Below are 16,583 nucleotides of genomic sequence, written 5' to 3' on the forward strand. Positions count from 1 at the left end.
AAAACTTTAATCATGTAAAGGTGTATGAATGGTAATAAAAGAAAAGAGATAAAATAAAAATTGAATCAGTACCTACAAAATTATAATCGTTAATCCACCTTGTAAACTTTTCTTAATCATGTCACAAATTTTATTTTATTTTTTCTTTTCTTTTGAGACGGAGGATCCATTTCCACCTTACATAGATAATGATGAAATAAGTGGGGCTCGTTGAATACTCAACCAATTCAATTAATACTGAAATCTTTGGTAGCTCTATGAGTAATTACTCAAGCAATTGAAGGGATAGATTACTCAACAACTTCATTAACAGAGTTTTGGTAGCAAGAATAGTTACTCCAGCAATTGAATTCTCACACGAGTTAAACCTTGATCTCTGAAAACAAGTCTCGACATCATGGGAGATCAAAGCCAGAAAAAACCCAGAATCCTCTGCCTCCACGGATTCAGGACCAGTGGTGAAATCCTCAAGCGATTAGTCTTACGTTGGCCAGAAACTGTACTACAAAAGCTGGACCTCGTCTTCCTCGACGGAAAATTTTCAGCACAGGGAAAATCAGATGTTGAAGGCATTTATGATCCTCCTTACTATGAATGGTTCCAAGCTAATGAGGTTATAGAGACAGTGAATCTTAATCCCCACCTGCAATATGACTAAAGTCATCGTGCTAATATTTATCTATACTGTGTACAGGATTTCACAGAGTATACGAACTTCGAAGAATGTTTAGCATACATTGAAGATTACATGGTAAAAAATGGTCCTTTTGATGGTGTACTTGGATTCTCTCAGGTGCGGTTGCTTTGCTTCTGAACTTTTTGCAACTTCTTTTCTTTCATTTTTTGATTAAATATGAATGTCACACAGGGAGCAATTTTAGCAGCCGCACTACCAGGAATGCAAGCACAGGTACTAGGAAAGAAATCCATCTTATTTACTGTTAGGTTTTAGTGTTTTTATATCATTAAGTTCACCCTTTTCGCCCCTAGTTATTGCAAAATGCTCTTTTGCTAGAAAAATGAAAATTTAGTTGGTAATGAGGTTTAGTTTAATTGCATACGATTTGATTAAAGTATGTGGTGACTTTAGGGCGTAGCACTTGGGAAGGTAAACAAGATCAAGTTCCTGATTGTGATATCAGGAGCCAAGTTTGGTGAAAAGAAGTTTGGAATGCCTAAACTGGCTTCCAATGTATTTTCAGAACCAATCGGTTGCCCTTCTCTTCATTTTATAGGTAGTTTCTACTTTCTAGAAAAAAGTCTCTTTTGATTCTTTGTTTCAGCAATTATACCTTTACTTTTGTCTTTAAAAGTTGCGTTGCATCTTCTATTGTTATTGTAGTAATGAATTAATTAAACTTGGTCGTTATGTGGTGAAGGGGAGACGGATTTCATGAAGCCAGAGAGCATTGCTTTGCTAGAAGCATTTGTGGACCCTGTTGTGATTCATCACCCAAAAGGACATACAGTCCCCAGACTTGGTTAGTAATAGTATCTTCTACTTTAATTAATAATTTTGTCCACTGTAACTATGGGTTTTGCTGCCAGGAAGTAATTGAATATTGGTTTTCAGTTTACAAAATTAGTGAAATCTGAGATTTTGGGTGGATTACTTTTTGTTGCAGTTGATAAGAGTCTTGAAACTATGCTCAGTTTCATTGAGACAATTCAGATGATACCATCGAATAGTCACGGCAAGACCTGAATCTTTATGGAGACTTTTCTGTTGCCTCTCTATCATTCTTATGAAGCTATGAAACTTCATCGAATTCAATATATACAATAATAATTTTCCTCCTAATAAAATTGTATATGTGAAGGCAACATCAATCAAGATACAAGAATACAATGTTAGTATGTCTCTTTCTTTCTTTATTTTCTTTTTGAGATTCTATAATGCAATGTACGAACTTTTGTCTTCTTATAAATTTTTTATGAGATGAGAAAATGTAATGAAAATTACTATTATGTTACAATTAATAATTTTTCTTAATCCTTTTTTTTCTTTTTTACGAATTGCAAGAATGGAATGAATGATGACTATTATTCTACATGCTTACGAATTTCTTTAGAATAAATGGGAAATAAACAAATGCAAGAGATGAATGATTTTCGTTTTTTAAAAAGTGAATGGTTTGTTTTTTAAAAAGAAAGGTTTTTATGGAGCATTTCTTCCATAAGTTTATTATGGTTCAGCAATTCATCAGCTTTTGCAACTGCTTTTATAATAACCTTTTCATTCCCCTCAACCATGAATGACATTTCAACAGAAAGCTTTGTTGTGTCCATATTCCTCCTAAAAATGCTCAGATGTGAGAGCTTTGTTGTGTCTCTTTTGGATGGGCCGTTCTTCCTGCTCAGATTATTCCTCTACATGCATTTTCATTCCTTTCTCTAAAGACTTGACTTGATTTTCCAGTTCTTTGATGCAGACCAAAGACGTTGAAAAGTCTTCTCCCTGCATCTTCATTTTTTCTTCTAATATCTCTACTTGTGATTCAAGTTGTTGTATTGTAACTAAAGAAGCTAAATGATAATTTTATAACATGATGTAATGTGCTTCGCCTTACTTTCATCTCAAAGAAATATCTACATTTTCCTTCTTAAGAAGCTCGTATTCCAGAGAGAGCTCTTTTATATGCTCGCTTAATTCTTTATGTTGCTTATAATAATTGTCTGTTACACCATTCTAGTCTGCTAATTTTCTGCTCCAAGAGACCTAATTCTCCTGTATAATCATGCTCTTTAGTAGGCTTTTCGGATTTTATATTGATAGATGGATCCAATATTTCCTTATCCTTTTTGCTCTAGCATTGCCTCAAGGTCTGCCACAACTAAAGGTTGTTCAAAATTTGAGTTTTGATTGGCACTCTGCTCTTTTTCATAAACAAGCTCTTCCTTTATTGCCTCTAACTAAAAACTGGTATCTTCATTCTCAGCAAGGTATCAAATGTTTTGGTCTCACTCTTGAAATTTAGCTGGGACTGCCTTCTTTTTCTATATACTTCCGAAGTGATTGTAACTTAAAAGTATGACACTTGACACTTTAGAAAAGCAATTTCACTTTTGAACTTTCCTATGGCATTATCTGAAGGCTTTTGTAATCTTTCTCCTGGAAGATTATTTTCCAGGATGATTGTCCAGTCACATAAACTTCCATGATGGATGTTGAACCCATTTACCAGTCTCTGTTTGACCTCTTATGCACTTGGGTTTATGTTGAATGACCTCAACAGTTCCTTTTGATGGCATTGAATTCTGTCTGATGCTTATAAGGATCCTCCCATGAAGCTACCCAATGACTGATGCCATTAGATGCATTTTGTTCATAATACTCGAATCTGATCTTGGCTAGGTGCCCTTTCTATAAATTAATAACAAAAACTGTCGTCACTACAATTTTATAAAATGGGTTATTACTTTTCATAACTCATCCTCCGTAGAAGTTTCTGTTTACAAAAGTTTCAACGGTGTTAAATACAATTGCTTGCCATATAAACGTATTTTTTGAAAGCTTACTTTATTAACATTTCTTGATCTATGCTGCTATAGCTCCATTGGTGTTTCAAGTTTCCATCATTGTAAAGTCTCACAGCTCTATTATCTTTCCCATTTATGGAATTAAGATATAAGATTGTAAGCGTGCAGGAGAAAAGTAAAGTAAAAAGAAGCATAACGAAATTTGCAAATATTAAAATTTTGGACAAAGAATAAGATGATAAAAAGACTTACAGATTTCAAAGCATAAATTAGATGACAGTGCAAAAAATAAGGAAAGAGAATTACTGTTCTAGGAATCGAGGAAGTAGTAACAAAACTTCTGATGGTGGTTTACGTGGTTGTTGTTGTGGGCTCATGATGATGAAGTTTAATTTTGCAGGTCTTAATGCTTGATGTGTAGCTGGATTTGCGGTATATTTTGCTGGTGCATAGATTTATTTTGATGTTGGCTTTGGGTTCTCTCTTCCAGGTTTTCAATTCTGCTGATTGTGATAGGGGGCTCGTATGCGGTGGCTCCTGGCTGATACAGCTTCGGTGGTGCTTGGTGATGGCTCAGCATGTGTGAGATTGGAGGAGTACCATTTTGTAAATACTTTGCACATAATTTTTAATGTTTTGAAGGACTAATTTTGTAGTTAACAATTTTATTGTATAACCTGTTAAACAAGTAATCAACCGGATACATTTTCTTACAAGATTGACGACGACATGCACATAGAGCACTGATGTTTCCTATATGACAAGTTGCATTTTAAAGGTTCTTTCATTCAGGCGAACCTAAATGGTAGATGAGCAATAAGTGAGCGAATAAAAACTAATCTACTATATGAAAGTGTATTGATCAAGTGTTACTATTGCATGGCACAACACATAACAGGCACGGTTGGCATGTGCTGGTTTTTGCATAAATCGTGCATCATGTTGGAAAATTACAATCATCTAAAGGCAAATGCAAATCATCTGTGATAATTTTGTAATTATCAATTTTAATATTTTTTCTTTCTTTACTTTTATCACAGTTGATTCATCTTTATATGATTATAATTTTTTCATGTAATCATATCATGTTTTATTTAATATGAGAAGAGGATCGCTCTCATATGTTTGGTAGGAATGAAGTTCATGTGAAGCAACAAGTATACCTGTTCGTATTTTGTAGCCCCCAACCCCTCCCATGATCTGTTTTTTCGTTCTTGACTCGCACACTCACGGATAAAATTGATACATGAAAACGACTATACCACATGGGGATTGAAGGATGGTAAATGGTAATGGCATTTCCATGCCTCTTTGTCTTTTTACTAAGAATTTTTTTTTTTTGAGTTTTCTCAAGGTATTCCCAAACTGATTCCCGAAGATCAATTCGTTCGAGGCATAGAAATTGCTGAAGTAGGTTTTGCTACTACCAACAAAGTCTTTACATATTTTGATATTTATTTTTTGCTAATGTTTTTGTAAATCATCGTTTAGATTCTGATCATGTTGAGAGAGACAGAAAACTTCTCCAACTCAAATACAATGTCTGCGGACCCATGCTCCCAAGTAACCATTGGAAATACCTTCCGAAAACGAGTGGTGGAGATGAAAGGTGAAGTGATAGATAACCAATTGCAAGTCTTTTTCCTTCCAGCTTTGCAAATATTGCGTTTTACGACACATCATTTCCCAAAGGGTTCACCAGCAGTAGACCACCAAAATAACCGTAAGTTACAGTTTTTATTTTTTTATAAATACATTTGAGCCTTTAAAGTTTTTAAATTAAAGTTCAGTCCTTTTATGTAATCCCACAAAACTCAATATGAATATGAAAAACTAAAGTTTAATCCAAAATAAGGATGAGAATGAATAGTTTCATGTAACATAACCTTACTTTAGATTATATTAAGAGTGTGCCAAAGAATAAAAGGAATTGAATTTTAATATGAACTGAAGCACTTAAAAGAATATGTTTTTTAAAATAATAATTCATTAACTGAACTAATTTTTAAAATTCAGTTCATGAACTGAACTAGTGTAAAATACCAATTCATAAATCAAAATTATTTTTATCTTTTTTTTTTCTCTCTATTTTTTTATTTCTTTAGTTTTTCTTTTCTTTTCTTTTTCTTTTTTTCTTTTTTTCTTTTTTTTTTTAATTTTTTTTATTTCCAGTATCATTTTTATTTTTTTCCAATCTGTTGTACTTTTTATTTGAGTTGTTGAGAAACCAGTTCACACATTTGATTCAGGACTTTGAAATAGTTTCCTATGCATATGACATTGACAATCTATGATATCCATGTTTGGTACATAGTTTCAAAATATTTCCTCATCTGTTGTCAGTGTTGTATTTGCATAGCAATTTAGAAAAGGTCGTGAAAGGTAAGCATAAGTCACTGTTGTGAAAGACAAATTGGACATGGTATTGTGTTGTTAGCCGGCTAAATGGCAACATGCGCAACCAAAAAGCAGACCAAAATTATTATGGGGTTACTTTTGTGTTGTGTTGTCATGCGCAATGGCAACTTGTTTTAATATTAAAAAATTATTATAAGGTTACATTTGTAATTTTATACTATTTATCCATCAATATTTTATCCTCAACTAAACATAGATTTCAAAAACTTTAATTAATTTGTCCAGTAATATTTGGTCTAACTTTTTTTTAACTTTTCTACTTAACTCACTTTTCTTATAGATCCCTGATAATTACATTTTTCTGGTCAAAAAAAATTTTCATCCAAACCAAACTCCCCTAAATGATTTCTAAACTTGTTCATAATCACTTTTAAACTTGTTCATAATCACTTTTAAACTTGTATGAACCAATTCAATTCACTAAATTAAATTGCTTTCTGTCGTTCAGTTTGATTCGGTAAAAAAAATCAAACCGAAGCTGAACTATGCACATCCCTACGTGAGACAGTCTTAGTAGTTTATAGATAAATCAACAATGATAAAAAATTAGAGAAGGAGAATGTTAAATATAGAGTGAAGAAGGAATACATATTAATTTGTCTATAAACAGCTTACAAGTTAATCGTCTCACGTTACGTTAAATGATACATTGAGCGAATTCTTTTCCAAATAAAATAGATTTAAACACAATTTATGTGTAACGCTCGAAGTCGAAGAAGTATTGTATCATGAACTTTATAAGGGTGAAAAAATAGTGCCTCGTTAAATACTCAACAACATGAATTAACACTGCGAGTTTTGGTTGCCAAGAGTAGTTACTGAAGCAATTGAAGGCATTGAATACCAAACATTAACTACTGAGAGTTTTGGTAGCCAAAAGTAGTTACTAGCATTCATGGCCAGTATGGTAGTTGTTGCTTGTTGGAGGACAACACCATAATGGTCCTTGTTCGAATGCTGGTAGAGTCCAAGAAAAAAAAGAGCAATTGAATTCCCACACGATTTAAACCTTGAAATCTGAAAGCAAGTTTCGGCATATCATGGAAGATCAAAGCCAGAAAAAACCCAGAATCCTCTGCCTCCATGGACACGGGAGCAATGCTGAAATCCTCAAGCAATACGTAGTCTTGCGTTGGCCAGAAACTGTAATACAAAAGCTGGACCTTGTCTTCCTCAACGGAAAATTTTCAGCACAGGGAAAATCAGACGTTGAAGGCCATGAATGGTTCCACGCTAATGAGGTTCTAGAGACAATAAATCTTAATCCCCACCTACAATATGACTAAAGTCATCGTATTAAATATTTATCTATACTGTGTACAGGATTTCACAGAGTATACGAACTTCGAAGAATGTGTAGCATACATTGAAGATTACATGGTGAAAAATGGTCCTTTTGATGGTTTACTTGGATTCTCTCAGGTGCGGTTGCTTTGCTATTGAACTTTTAGAAGCTTCTTTTCTTTCATTTTTTTTAATTAATTAAAAATGTCATTCAGGGAGCAATTTTAGTTGCTGCAATGCCAGGAATGCAAACACAGGTACTAATTAAGAAAGAAACAAATCTTATTTGTTACTTATGTTTTAGTGGTTTTTATATCATTTAGTTGGCAATGAGGTTAAAGTTTAATTGCATACGATTTGATTAAAGTAAGTGATGACTTTATAAGGGCGTAGCACTTGGGAAGGTAAACAAGATCAAGTTCCTGATTGTGATATCAGGAGCCAAGTTTGGTGGAAAGAAGTTTGGAATGCCTGAACTGGCTTCCAATACATTTTCAGAACCAATCGGTTGCCCTTCTCTTCATTTTATAGGTAGTTTCTCGAAACAAGTCTCTTATGATTCTTTGTTTCAGCATTTCTTTTACTTTAGTCTTTAAAAATTGCATTGCATTTTCTATTGATATTGTAGTAGTGAACAAATTATAATCTACTTGGTCCATGTTATGTGGTGAAGGGGAGATGGATTTCGCGAAGCCAGAGGGCATTGCTTTGCTAGAAGCATTCGTGGATCCTGTTGTGATTCATCACCCAGGAGGGCATGAAGTCCCAAAACTTGGTTAGAAATAGTATATCCTCCTTTGATTTATAATTTTTTTTCACTGTAATTACGGGTTTAGTGAAATATGTAATTTTGGTTGTGCTTTTTTGTTGTAGATGATAATAATCTTGAAACTATGCTCAGTTTCGTTGAGACGATTCAAAGGATACCATCGGATGATCTCGTCAGGACCTGAATGAAGACCTTTCTGTTGCCTTTCTGCTATTCTAATGAATCTATGAAACTTCATCGAAACCATATAAAATGATAATAATAATAATAATAATAAAATTTCCTCATAATAAAATCGCGTATGTGAATGCAGCATCCATCAAGATACAAGAATATAATATTAGTATGTATTTTTCTTTCTATATATTCTGTGTGAAATTATATAATACGATGTATGAACTTTTGTCTTTTTATTAATTTTTATGAGATGAGAAAATGTAATAAAAATTACTGTTAAGTTACAATTAATAATTTTTCTTCACCATTTTTTTTATTAATTGCAAGAATTAATGAATGATGATTATAATTCTACATGCTTATATATTTCTTTAGACTAAATGGGAAAATAAACAAATGCAAGAGATAATTTATTTCTTTTTCATCTCATTGAAAAAAGTGAATGATTTTTTTTTTTTTTAAAAAGGTTTTTATTTTAGGAAAAAATGTGATTTTACAAAGGAAAGAAAAATGCTTCACTTGGGTATTATGAAATTTGGAAACTAAACCTTAGTGCATAGTTTTAAGAATGGATTTAGATCACTCACGGGTAGGGGTGTAAATGGGCTGGGCTGGGCTGGGCTTTGGCCATCCTGGCCCAAGCCTACGTCAAAAAAAATTCAGCCTATCTGGCCTACTAAAGGCTTTATTTGTAGGCCAAGCCCGGCCCATTATCAAAAATAAGAAAGCCTTACATGGCCTACAGGCCTTGTAGGCCTCCCACTATATATACTAAGCAAAAAAAAAAAATTGTATAGAGCAAAGAAAGTTCCATTGATGAATGCACTAGTACTTCTCATAAGAAAAAAATGACAAACAAGAAAGAGTCAACATAATACCTCAGTTCTAGAATATATATCATAGAGGAATAGAGTCAAAGAAATGGGAAAAATAAGAAAAATACAATTACTGGATGCTGAAATAAAGTCTACAAGAGAATGTCATTCATCTAAAAATCTTTAAACCACCATCAAGACAAGGGAAAGAAGAGTATTATTGAAAGATCTTCATCAGTAACATCATAATCCAGCAAGGTACCCATTGCTCCATGGTATTAAGCTGCAACAACATGTAAAATTTGGAGACATTATACAAGTTTTCCTTTCATAAAATAAAATAGCACAAAAAGTAAGAGATATTGGTATTTGGTACTTTGTGTCTTTGTCACATAAAATAAATATTTTTTTATTATTTTATTTTAATAAATTAAATAGGCCAGCCTACAAGGCTGTAGGCCGGGCTTGACAAAATTGGCCTATGGCCTATTTATTAAAAAAGCTTTTTTATAAGCCTAAGCCTACTCTACTTTTCTGAAAGGCCGGGCCTGAGCTGGGCTCAATGTAAGCCGAGCCGTAGGCTGGGCTGGGCCAGCCTGACCCATTTACACCCCTACTCACGGGATAGTTTCCTTATTGTCACTACCCAAAAGATAAGGATTTGAATCCATGAGCATATAAGCACAAGAATGAGCAAAAGTCATATTAAGGTAGCCCATTTAACAAGATGAGCAAGAAAATTAGTGACTGTCATAATCCTTGTAATAACATCATTGAAGTCTTTCTTTTTTAATCTTAGAGCATTCCAATGCTCAGGAGTTGTGGAATAAAAAAAAAAAAAAAATAACAATGCTTTTCTCATACATATATATATGGAGGATTCTTTTGCCTCTAGAGTAAGACTTTTAAGTCTTACTCCTCATTGCAGCCGTTGATTTTCGTTCATCTAACGGTTATAATTTAATAAATTATAATAATTAATTATTTATTTATTTCAAATAAATGATAACCGTTAGATGAACGAAAATCAACGGCTAAGATGAGGAGTAAGATTTTTAAATCCTACTCTAGAGTGAAATGATCCCTCCCCTATATATATATATATATAAAAGTTCATAAATAAAATAAAAAATTATATAATTAGATTAATCTATATTTATGAATCTCAAATACAACAAAGATTTTTTAGGCTACATTCCATATGTATTCATCTGAAATAGAAAAAATAGCCTCAATACACAGACCATATTGTATATATATCCCATAAGCGAGGGATAGGTAGCCTAAACAGGCAGAGTTTCTTTTATTGAGGGTCATCCCAAAAAAATTACTTTTATTTGCACACCTCTTTCTTTATAGTTTACCATCCTCCTTGAAATTACTAAGAACCTCCAAGAAATGTCTTTCCCTAATAATCATTGGCCATTTTAGCAGAAGTCAAGGTGTTGCTAGTAACATTTTATTAAACGTAATTGACTTCATTTTTATCCCCCCCATAATAATTTTTTTTTATAGTCCAAATCTATAATTAACAATTTATCAACCTTTTACCTCGTAGTCAGTAGTTGATAATTGATTATTGCAATGATGTAATTTTAGTTGATATCAATGACAATTCATCAAGGACCATAGAAAACCACCTCTCAATAAGAAGAACCAACGGGGGTTGGCTCAAGTGGTAAGGTATTTGGATTCGCTTAAGCAAGGACTCGAGTTCGAGACCTTGTGTATACAGAAAATCCTCGCTGAGAGATTCACCTGCCAATACTAGGTAACCTACCCGGGTCGGACTGGACATAGTCAGGACGAAGCCCCAGAAACCAGTGGAACAATCCAAAAAAAAAAAAAAAAACACCACCTCTCAATACACCTACGCCAAGAATCTCAACAAAAGAGGAGATTCTTCTGAACATATTCGATTTCTTCACCTTTCTTACTAAGGCTGACCAAAATGATAAACAGGCCCAATCACCACATCCATCCAAAAGCCCAAAACAGAAAAGTCTCCGACACTGGATCCTGACCGAAAAACCCGATCCAAAAAGATTCAGGACTGGCCCGAACAGAGAGCGTTTTAAGTTGTCAAGATTAATTTCTGAGTTTTTAATTTTTGGGAATTATTTTTATTTTCTTGGACATTAACCTTAAATGCTATTTTCTGCTGTTGTATAACTTCTCAAACGTTTTCTTGGTATATATCATCATCACAACTAGTGGCTCTTCTCCCTCTATTGTTTTCTTCCCTGTCCCCTCCCATCATTCTTGATGACATTAAATCTTCTAAACAACATAATTGGCCTATTTCGCATTGTGTTAAGTGAAAATGAACTCTAGTTTTGCCGAAGCTGCTGTGGGAAGAACGAACCTCTCTCATGGTCTCATCTTATCTTGGCTGCGCTAAAAATATGTACACAAGCTGTTTAAAATAGTTCACCTGAAATTTTACATAATGATAAAAAGAGTATCAACAAGTGTGTTCCTAGCATTTTTTAATGGGGAATGCTACTCTCATTTTACATGAGAGTAGCTCTCTCATGTTACAGAGAGAAATCATGTGGGATCCATCATTAAAGGGTAAAAAAAAAAGTGGGTGGAATTTTCGATGTGAGACAACATGAGATAACTACCTCATGTAAAATGAAAGTAGTATTTTCTTTTTTTAATTTAATATATTAACTCTACTCATTAATAATATGAAAGATGTTTCTGCTACTTAAAAAATGCCTTGATTAGTTAATAAGGAGTTGATTCAACTGGCCCAATTAAATTTTATAGGCTTAATTCCTATTTAAGGATTTGTGTTAAAAAATAATATAAATCATTAAAAAAAAATTTAGCCAACAACTTAAGCTTCTGAGTTGAATTAATTTTTTACACGGTATCAGAGCTTCAATAAAGCACAAGGTAAAATAAAAATTGGGCCTGTGCAATTACGATTCAAGCCCAAAAGGCTCTTACGTGAGAAGATGTGTTAGAGAATAATATAAACCATTAAAAAAGGTCCTCACCCAACAACTTAAGGTCTGATTGATTGTGTTCTGATTTTTTTTTGCTCTTAGTGTCTGTTTGGATCCTATTATATTTAGCTTCTCTTCTCCTTATAAGAAGAAGTTGAACTAAACAGGTATTGAGAAAAACACTTCTAATAAAAATATCTTCTTCTATTTTAATGAAGGAAAAAGTCAATAGCCCATGAGAGGGGCTTTTTTTAAGCTCTTATCAGCTTTTCTTGAATTGTGTATTTTTTCTTAAATGAAGAGCCATAGAGATATAGAGAGAGGATGTTTTTCTTGAAATGTGTGCATTTAAGCTAAATTTTTTATGTAATCGCCAAACAACTTTTAGTTTTTTTTTAGCTTTAGCTTAAAAGTAACTTCTAGCTTAAAAAAGAGAGGATCCAAACCAGTGTTTTAAATTTCTGCCTCATCCTGGGGTCGACCCCGCCAGGTCACTGACCCCCCTTTATGAGGGTTCAGGTTAGTAGTTAGACCTTACTTGCACATTAACCCTTCTGACCCCCAAAACCTCCCGATTGAACCAGTAAGTCATTGTTAGGGGTATTCGCAGTCAAGATTGGATCAGTTTTGGAAGCAAAAATCATTTGTTCCAACTACTTTGATTTGATCATATAATCATGCATTCGGTATGGATTTTTTGTCAAATCCGATCCAATCCAATCCAAATTTTTTGGGTTTGGATTGGATCGATTTTCGATTTTTTGAAAACCCTAAAATTTATTTCATGATTATTGTGCAAATAACACCTTTTGTATATATTGGCTTTGTAGTTTATTTATTTTTGAAATACAAAAACATGTAAACGATAATATAATTGTTTTTTTGGACAATGAGATATGATGCTCTATATAAATGAAATTTTGTTGATGAGATGTGACTAGATTTTTTTTTTGTTTAGTTGATGGGTTAATGGGTCTTGGATTTAGAAATTTTTGAGTTATGATTGAGGAAAGACCCAAGTAGGTAGAGGGGAATTAATATATTGGATCAGTTTTCATCAACCAATCTGAAAACCGATCCAATCCAATTAAAGTTTGCGGTTTTTTTTTCAGTTTTTGATTTTTCGGTTATCGATTTTTCGGTTCGGTCACCACGATTTGGATCGGTTGATGAACACCCCTAGTCATTGCTACCTAGATTTAGAACTAGATCTAAAATCTGAATCGTTTTTCTTCCTCTCTTCCATTTTTCTCTCCCGTACCCAGACCTAGTCTCCTTAATTCGGTGATCTCCTCCACCGTGCTAGTTCTTCTCTCTCCACCGTTAATTTATCGTGTCGCCGCCTCTCCTCCACTATTCTCTATTTGGTAAGGGATCTCCTTTCACATACTGTTATAGGTGCATGAGAAGGACAAGAAGGGCCTGAGTTTGATGATATAACTTTTCATTAACTCCATTGGAATATGTATTTTATACTTTGATACTTTGATTAGCTTGTGAATATTGAGTTGTGCATGTAATTGATTGAATTATGTTAAGTATATTTTGAATCTTTAATGATTGATGCTTTGATTTTTTTGAATTTTTCATATAGGATATATATTATATTTTTTTAATGTATAAAACTAGGTTAGCAAAGTGATCTCGTGACAACTGACCTCGGCCGAATCAATGGTCGAGCCGAGTTTTTAAACACTGATCCAAACAGGCTTTTAAAACAGTTTAGTAGAATAGTTATGGAAACAAGTATTTTCTATGTTTTTTTATTTTGAAAGTTAAAAATCAAAACACAATTTATCAAAAAATAAATAAATCAAAACACAAAACAAAAACAACTTAGACATGTTCTCTAAATTTGATTTTAAAAACAAAATATCATTTATAATTTTTAATTTTTTTTTACAAAACAGGCTTTATCAAAGAAGTTTTTTTTTTTTTTTTTGTTCTGAAAACTAAAAAATTAATTTTAGAAACAGTATTCAAACAGTGCCTTAAGCTTTTGAGTTAAATTGATTCTTTATAATTTGTAATATGCCTAAGCATTAGAATGGACTAACTTGCTTTTCCTCAAACTTTTTCTTCTATTGAAAAATTAAAAAATATGTCTTGAGTAAGTTCTTCATATCCATGTTAACATTAAGAAATTAGAAATAAATAAATAAATCTCACTTGAATATATATATATATATATATATATATATATATATATATATATGTATATGTATGTGTATGTGTGTGTGGAGAATAAAATTATGGCAAATTTTTTGGTTAAAATTTAATTTTAATCAGTGTAAAAGAAGTTGTATAATATCATTCGATAATGTATTACAATATTATTTCGAAAGTTTGAAATCCATTAAATTATATAAAAAAATTATTAAATAATGTGACAATGCATCAATAAATGATAATATAACAAAAATCTTCTCAACTCTTGTTATTAATTACCAATTACCATTTACCAAATCAACTAATTGGTACCCGCAAGTTTCACTTCTCAACTGTGAATTTATCACCCATCAACTGATTTTTGTTATCCAAACGCGGATGCCAAAATCTTCATTTCCTCTAGTCATGTTTTGACAATCTGACCCATAATCATCTTTATTATTAATTTTTCTCTGTCTCAATGATTTTATAGATTGAAAATACTTCCTGATAAGTCAACAAGATGCGTGAAAAAAAAAAAACAAGAGGTTGGACTTCATTTTTCTAATGAACGAGTCTTTTCCCCCCTCTTTGTTACCGTGACTAGATTCTTTATCCAAAGACCTCAACAGAATTGAGTGAAAGCCCATGTCCTCTAAGCTATCTTCTTCTGACAGGTGGATGATCACCTCAAAGTAAAACATACATTTCTTAATTTTCAAGAGCATGCAATTATTATATGAACTTCAGTAAACTTAGTCCAAGAACATTGAAAGTGCTCTTGTGGATCTAACGTGTCGGTGCACCATGCACTGTTAACTATTTATTTTTATATAATTAGTTCGAAATGTCAAAAAGATGTTTAATTAAGAGGGAGACATTCACTAAAAAGAATCCCTCAAATTTTCTTAGTGGGTCAATGCTAATCATTACATAGTTCTACTAACCCAATTCTTTTTTCATTTATGTCCCCTCCTACAAGCTCGACCGAAGCTTCTTAGTTCAAATCTTTTTACTTAATGAATAATGTCGGTGCCTTATGACAAGCGATCATTTTCTAGTCTCTTAAATCTTTCTCAGAGTGTGGAAAAACCACATCTAGGCCGGTGTTTAGGGCCTGGCAGTGCCACTATATATAACTTAATAGCAATTTATGATCTCTGCAAGTTGGGGCATATTTGGGTCATGGCCTATAGCAGAGGTGGACCAACATCTACTATGTATGGCCTTTGATTAATTGACAGGCCCGCAATGTATGCTTTGCAATGGTTTTAACTTTTAATTCAACACTCCTCTCTGACACTGCAGAAGGTGGGGGGCAGGAGCATCCCATTGTGCTCTTTTGGCATCTAAGTTATTGTTTCTGCACTAATAATCTTTAATTGCTATGATTATTGAGAATGTAATGTCTTAATCAATGAATCCAGTTAACTGTGGATAAAGCAGGTTTATATGACCCACTTATATTTTCATTTGCACGCGGGAATGTCATTTGTTAAGATTACACTTTACAGTTCCATCTTTAAGCGAAATTAAAGCTGCAAGTGAAAAGTGAAACCAAAGCAAAGCAATTATTTTAGGGAAACATTAAATGGTAATTAGGGATGTAAATAGGCTCTGATGGATTAAGCTTTGCCTTAAAGATACCATAAAATATTTTAGGTCTGACTTGGTTCGTTAGTCCTGTACAGGCCTATATTTAAAAACAAATACATTGGTAACTAAAAAAAATAATTAAAATAATATTATTTTATTATTTAAAATTATTAAAATAATAATTTATTTATTTTATTTAAAATAAATAATGTAATTTATATCAGTCTGTAGATTTATAGGCCTGTTATGTAAAAAAAATCTAAAGTATACTTTTTAAATAATTTTTTTTGTAAATTTGAATATGTTCTATTTGATTATATGTAATACGTGGAGTATGCATTATATAAGGTGAGTCGTGAGACTTTGTTAAGTCGGCAGGCCTATTTATATAGCTAAAACTTATGATCAACTGCCCCGAAACCAAAATTCAATGAAAATTGATCTTCTGCTCTTAGTTACTATTGAGTCGGTAGATTAAAGGTCAATTCATGAGCAGAAAAACTCAATTTTTTTAATATATATTTTATACGTTTCTTAAAATGGGTCTATGAATGTTTACCTTTTCAAGATGTTGCTTCAAATTGGGTTTTAAGTTATAATGTGTCATTAAATAATTAGCCTCAAGGATTTTCGGTGTCGGAAAACTTATTTTACCGTCTAACATCGTTTCCACTTTTCTGGCCCATTTTCGTTTTATGATCTTCACAGGTTTAACTCTAATTCATACTTTATAAACTGTAAAATTACTATTAAATTATAGCTACCAAAAAGAAAAAGAAAAAACTATATATTCTCTTTATATCATATCGATCGTCTCCCTGCTCTTCCTTTTTCGGTTATTTTATTAGTTTTCCAAGTTGTAGTAGATGTAGTAAGGGAATAAACGAGCATCTTTACGATCTGTGTCTACTATCTCTTTTTATGTGAAACAGTGTCGTA

General features: G+C 32.6%; 2 protein-coding genes across 3 annotated transcripts; both read left to right on the forward strand.

Annotated features, from left to right (window-relative positions):
- Positions 1-241: 241 nt before the first annotated feature.
- On the forward strand, positions 242-4,174 carry LOC133296361 (uncharacterized). Its single transcript, XM_061495325.1, has 7 exons — positions 242-613; positions 695-793; positions 869-910; positions 1,091-1,235; positions 1,380-1,481; positions 1,626-1,850; positions 3,971-4,174. Exons 1-6 carry the CDS (start codon positions 398-400, stop codon positions 1,703-1,705), a joined length of 684 nt encoding a protein of 227 aa, XP_061351309.1. The 5' UTR covers positions 242-397; the 3' UTR covers positions 1,706-1,850; positions 3,971-4,174.
- Positions 4,175-6,302: 2,128 nt separating this feature from the next.
- Positions 6,303-8,273, forward strand: LOC133296369 (uncharacterized). 2 transcript variants are annotated; one of them, XM_061495336.1, is made up of 6 exons: positions 6,303-7,139; positions 7,222-7,320; positions 7,398-7,439; positions 7,569-7,713; positions 7,856-7,957; positions 8,056-8,273. In XM_061495336.1, the coding sequence occupies exons 1-6, from the start codon at positions 6,939-6,941 to the stop codon at positions 8,133-8,135; spliced, it is 669 nt and encodes a 222-aa protein (XP_061351320.1). In that variant the 5' UTR covers positions 6,303-6,938; the 3' UTR covers positions 8,136-8,273. The 2 variants fall into 2 exon arrangements, with proteins under 2 accessions (XP_061351320.1, XP_061351329.1); XM_061495345.1 differs by lacking the exon at positions 8,056-8,273 and having other exon boundaries at positions 7,814-7,936.
- Positions 8,274-16,583: the final 8,310 nt, after the last annotated feature.

The sequence above is a fragment of the Gastrolobium bilobum genome, unplaced genomic scaffold (assembly GCF_033153095.1).
Source record: "Gastrolobium bilobum isolate Gb01-03AN ecotype WA unplaced genomic scaffold, APGP_CSIRO_Gbil_v1 utg9938, whole genome shotgun sequence".
In the NCBI taxonomy this organism is placed as follows: Eukaryota; Viridiplantae; Streptophyta; class Magnoliopsida; order Fabales; family Fabaceae; genus Gastrolobium; species Gastrolobium bilobum.

Coding starts and splice junctions, on each gene's coding strand:
- LOC133296361 (XM_061495325.1), top strand. CDS start 398: ATGGGAGATCAAAGCCAGAAAAAACCCAGAATCCTCTGCCTCCACGGA. Junction 614..694: donor AATGGTTCCAAGCTAATGAG/GTTATAGAGACA, acceptor TACTGTGTACAG/GATTTCACAGAGTATACGAA. Junction 911..1,090: donor TACCAGGAATGCAAGCACAG/GTACTAGGAAAG, acceptor TGGTGACTTTAG/GGCGTAGCACTTGGGAAGGT.
- LOC133296369 (XM_061495336.1), top strand. CDS start 6,939: ATGGAAGATCAAAGCCAGAAAAAACCCAGAATCCTCTGCCTCCATGGA. Junction 7,321..7,397: donor GTTTACTTGGATTCTCTCAG/GTGCGGTTGCTT, acceptor AATGTCATTCAG/GGAGCAATTTTAGTTGCTGC. Junction 7,440..7,568: donor TGCCAGGAATGCAAACACAG/GTACTAATTAAG, acceptor TGACTTTATAAG/GGCGTAGCACTTGGGAAGGT.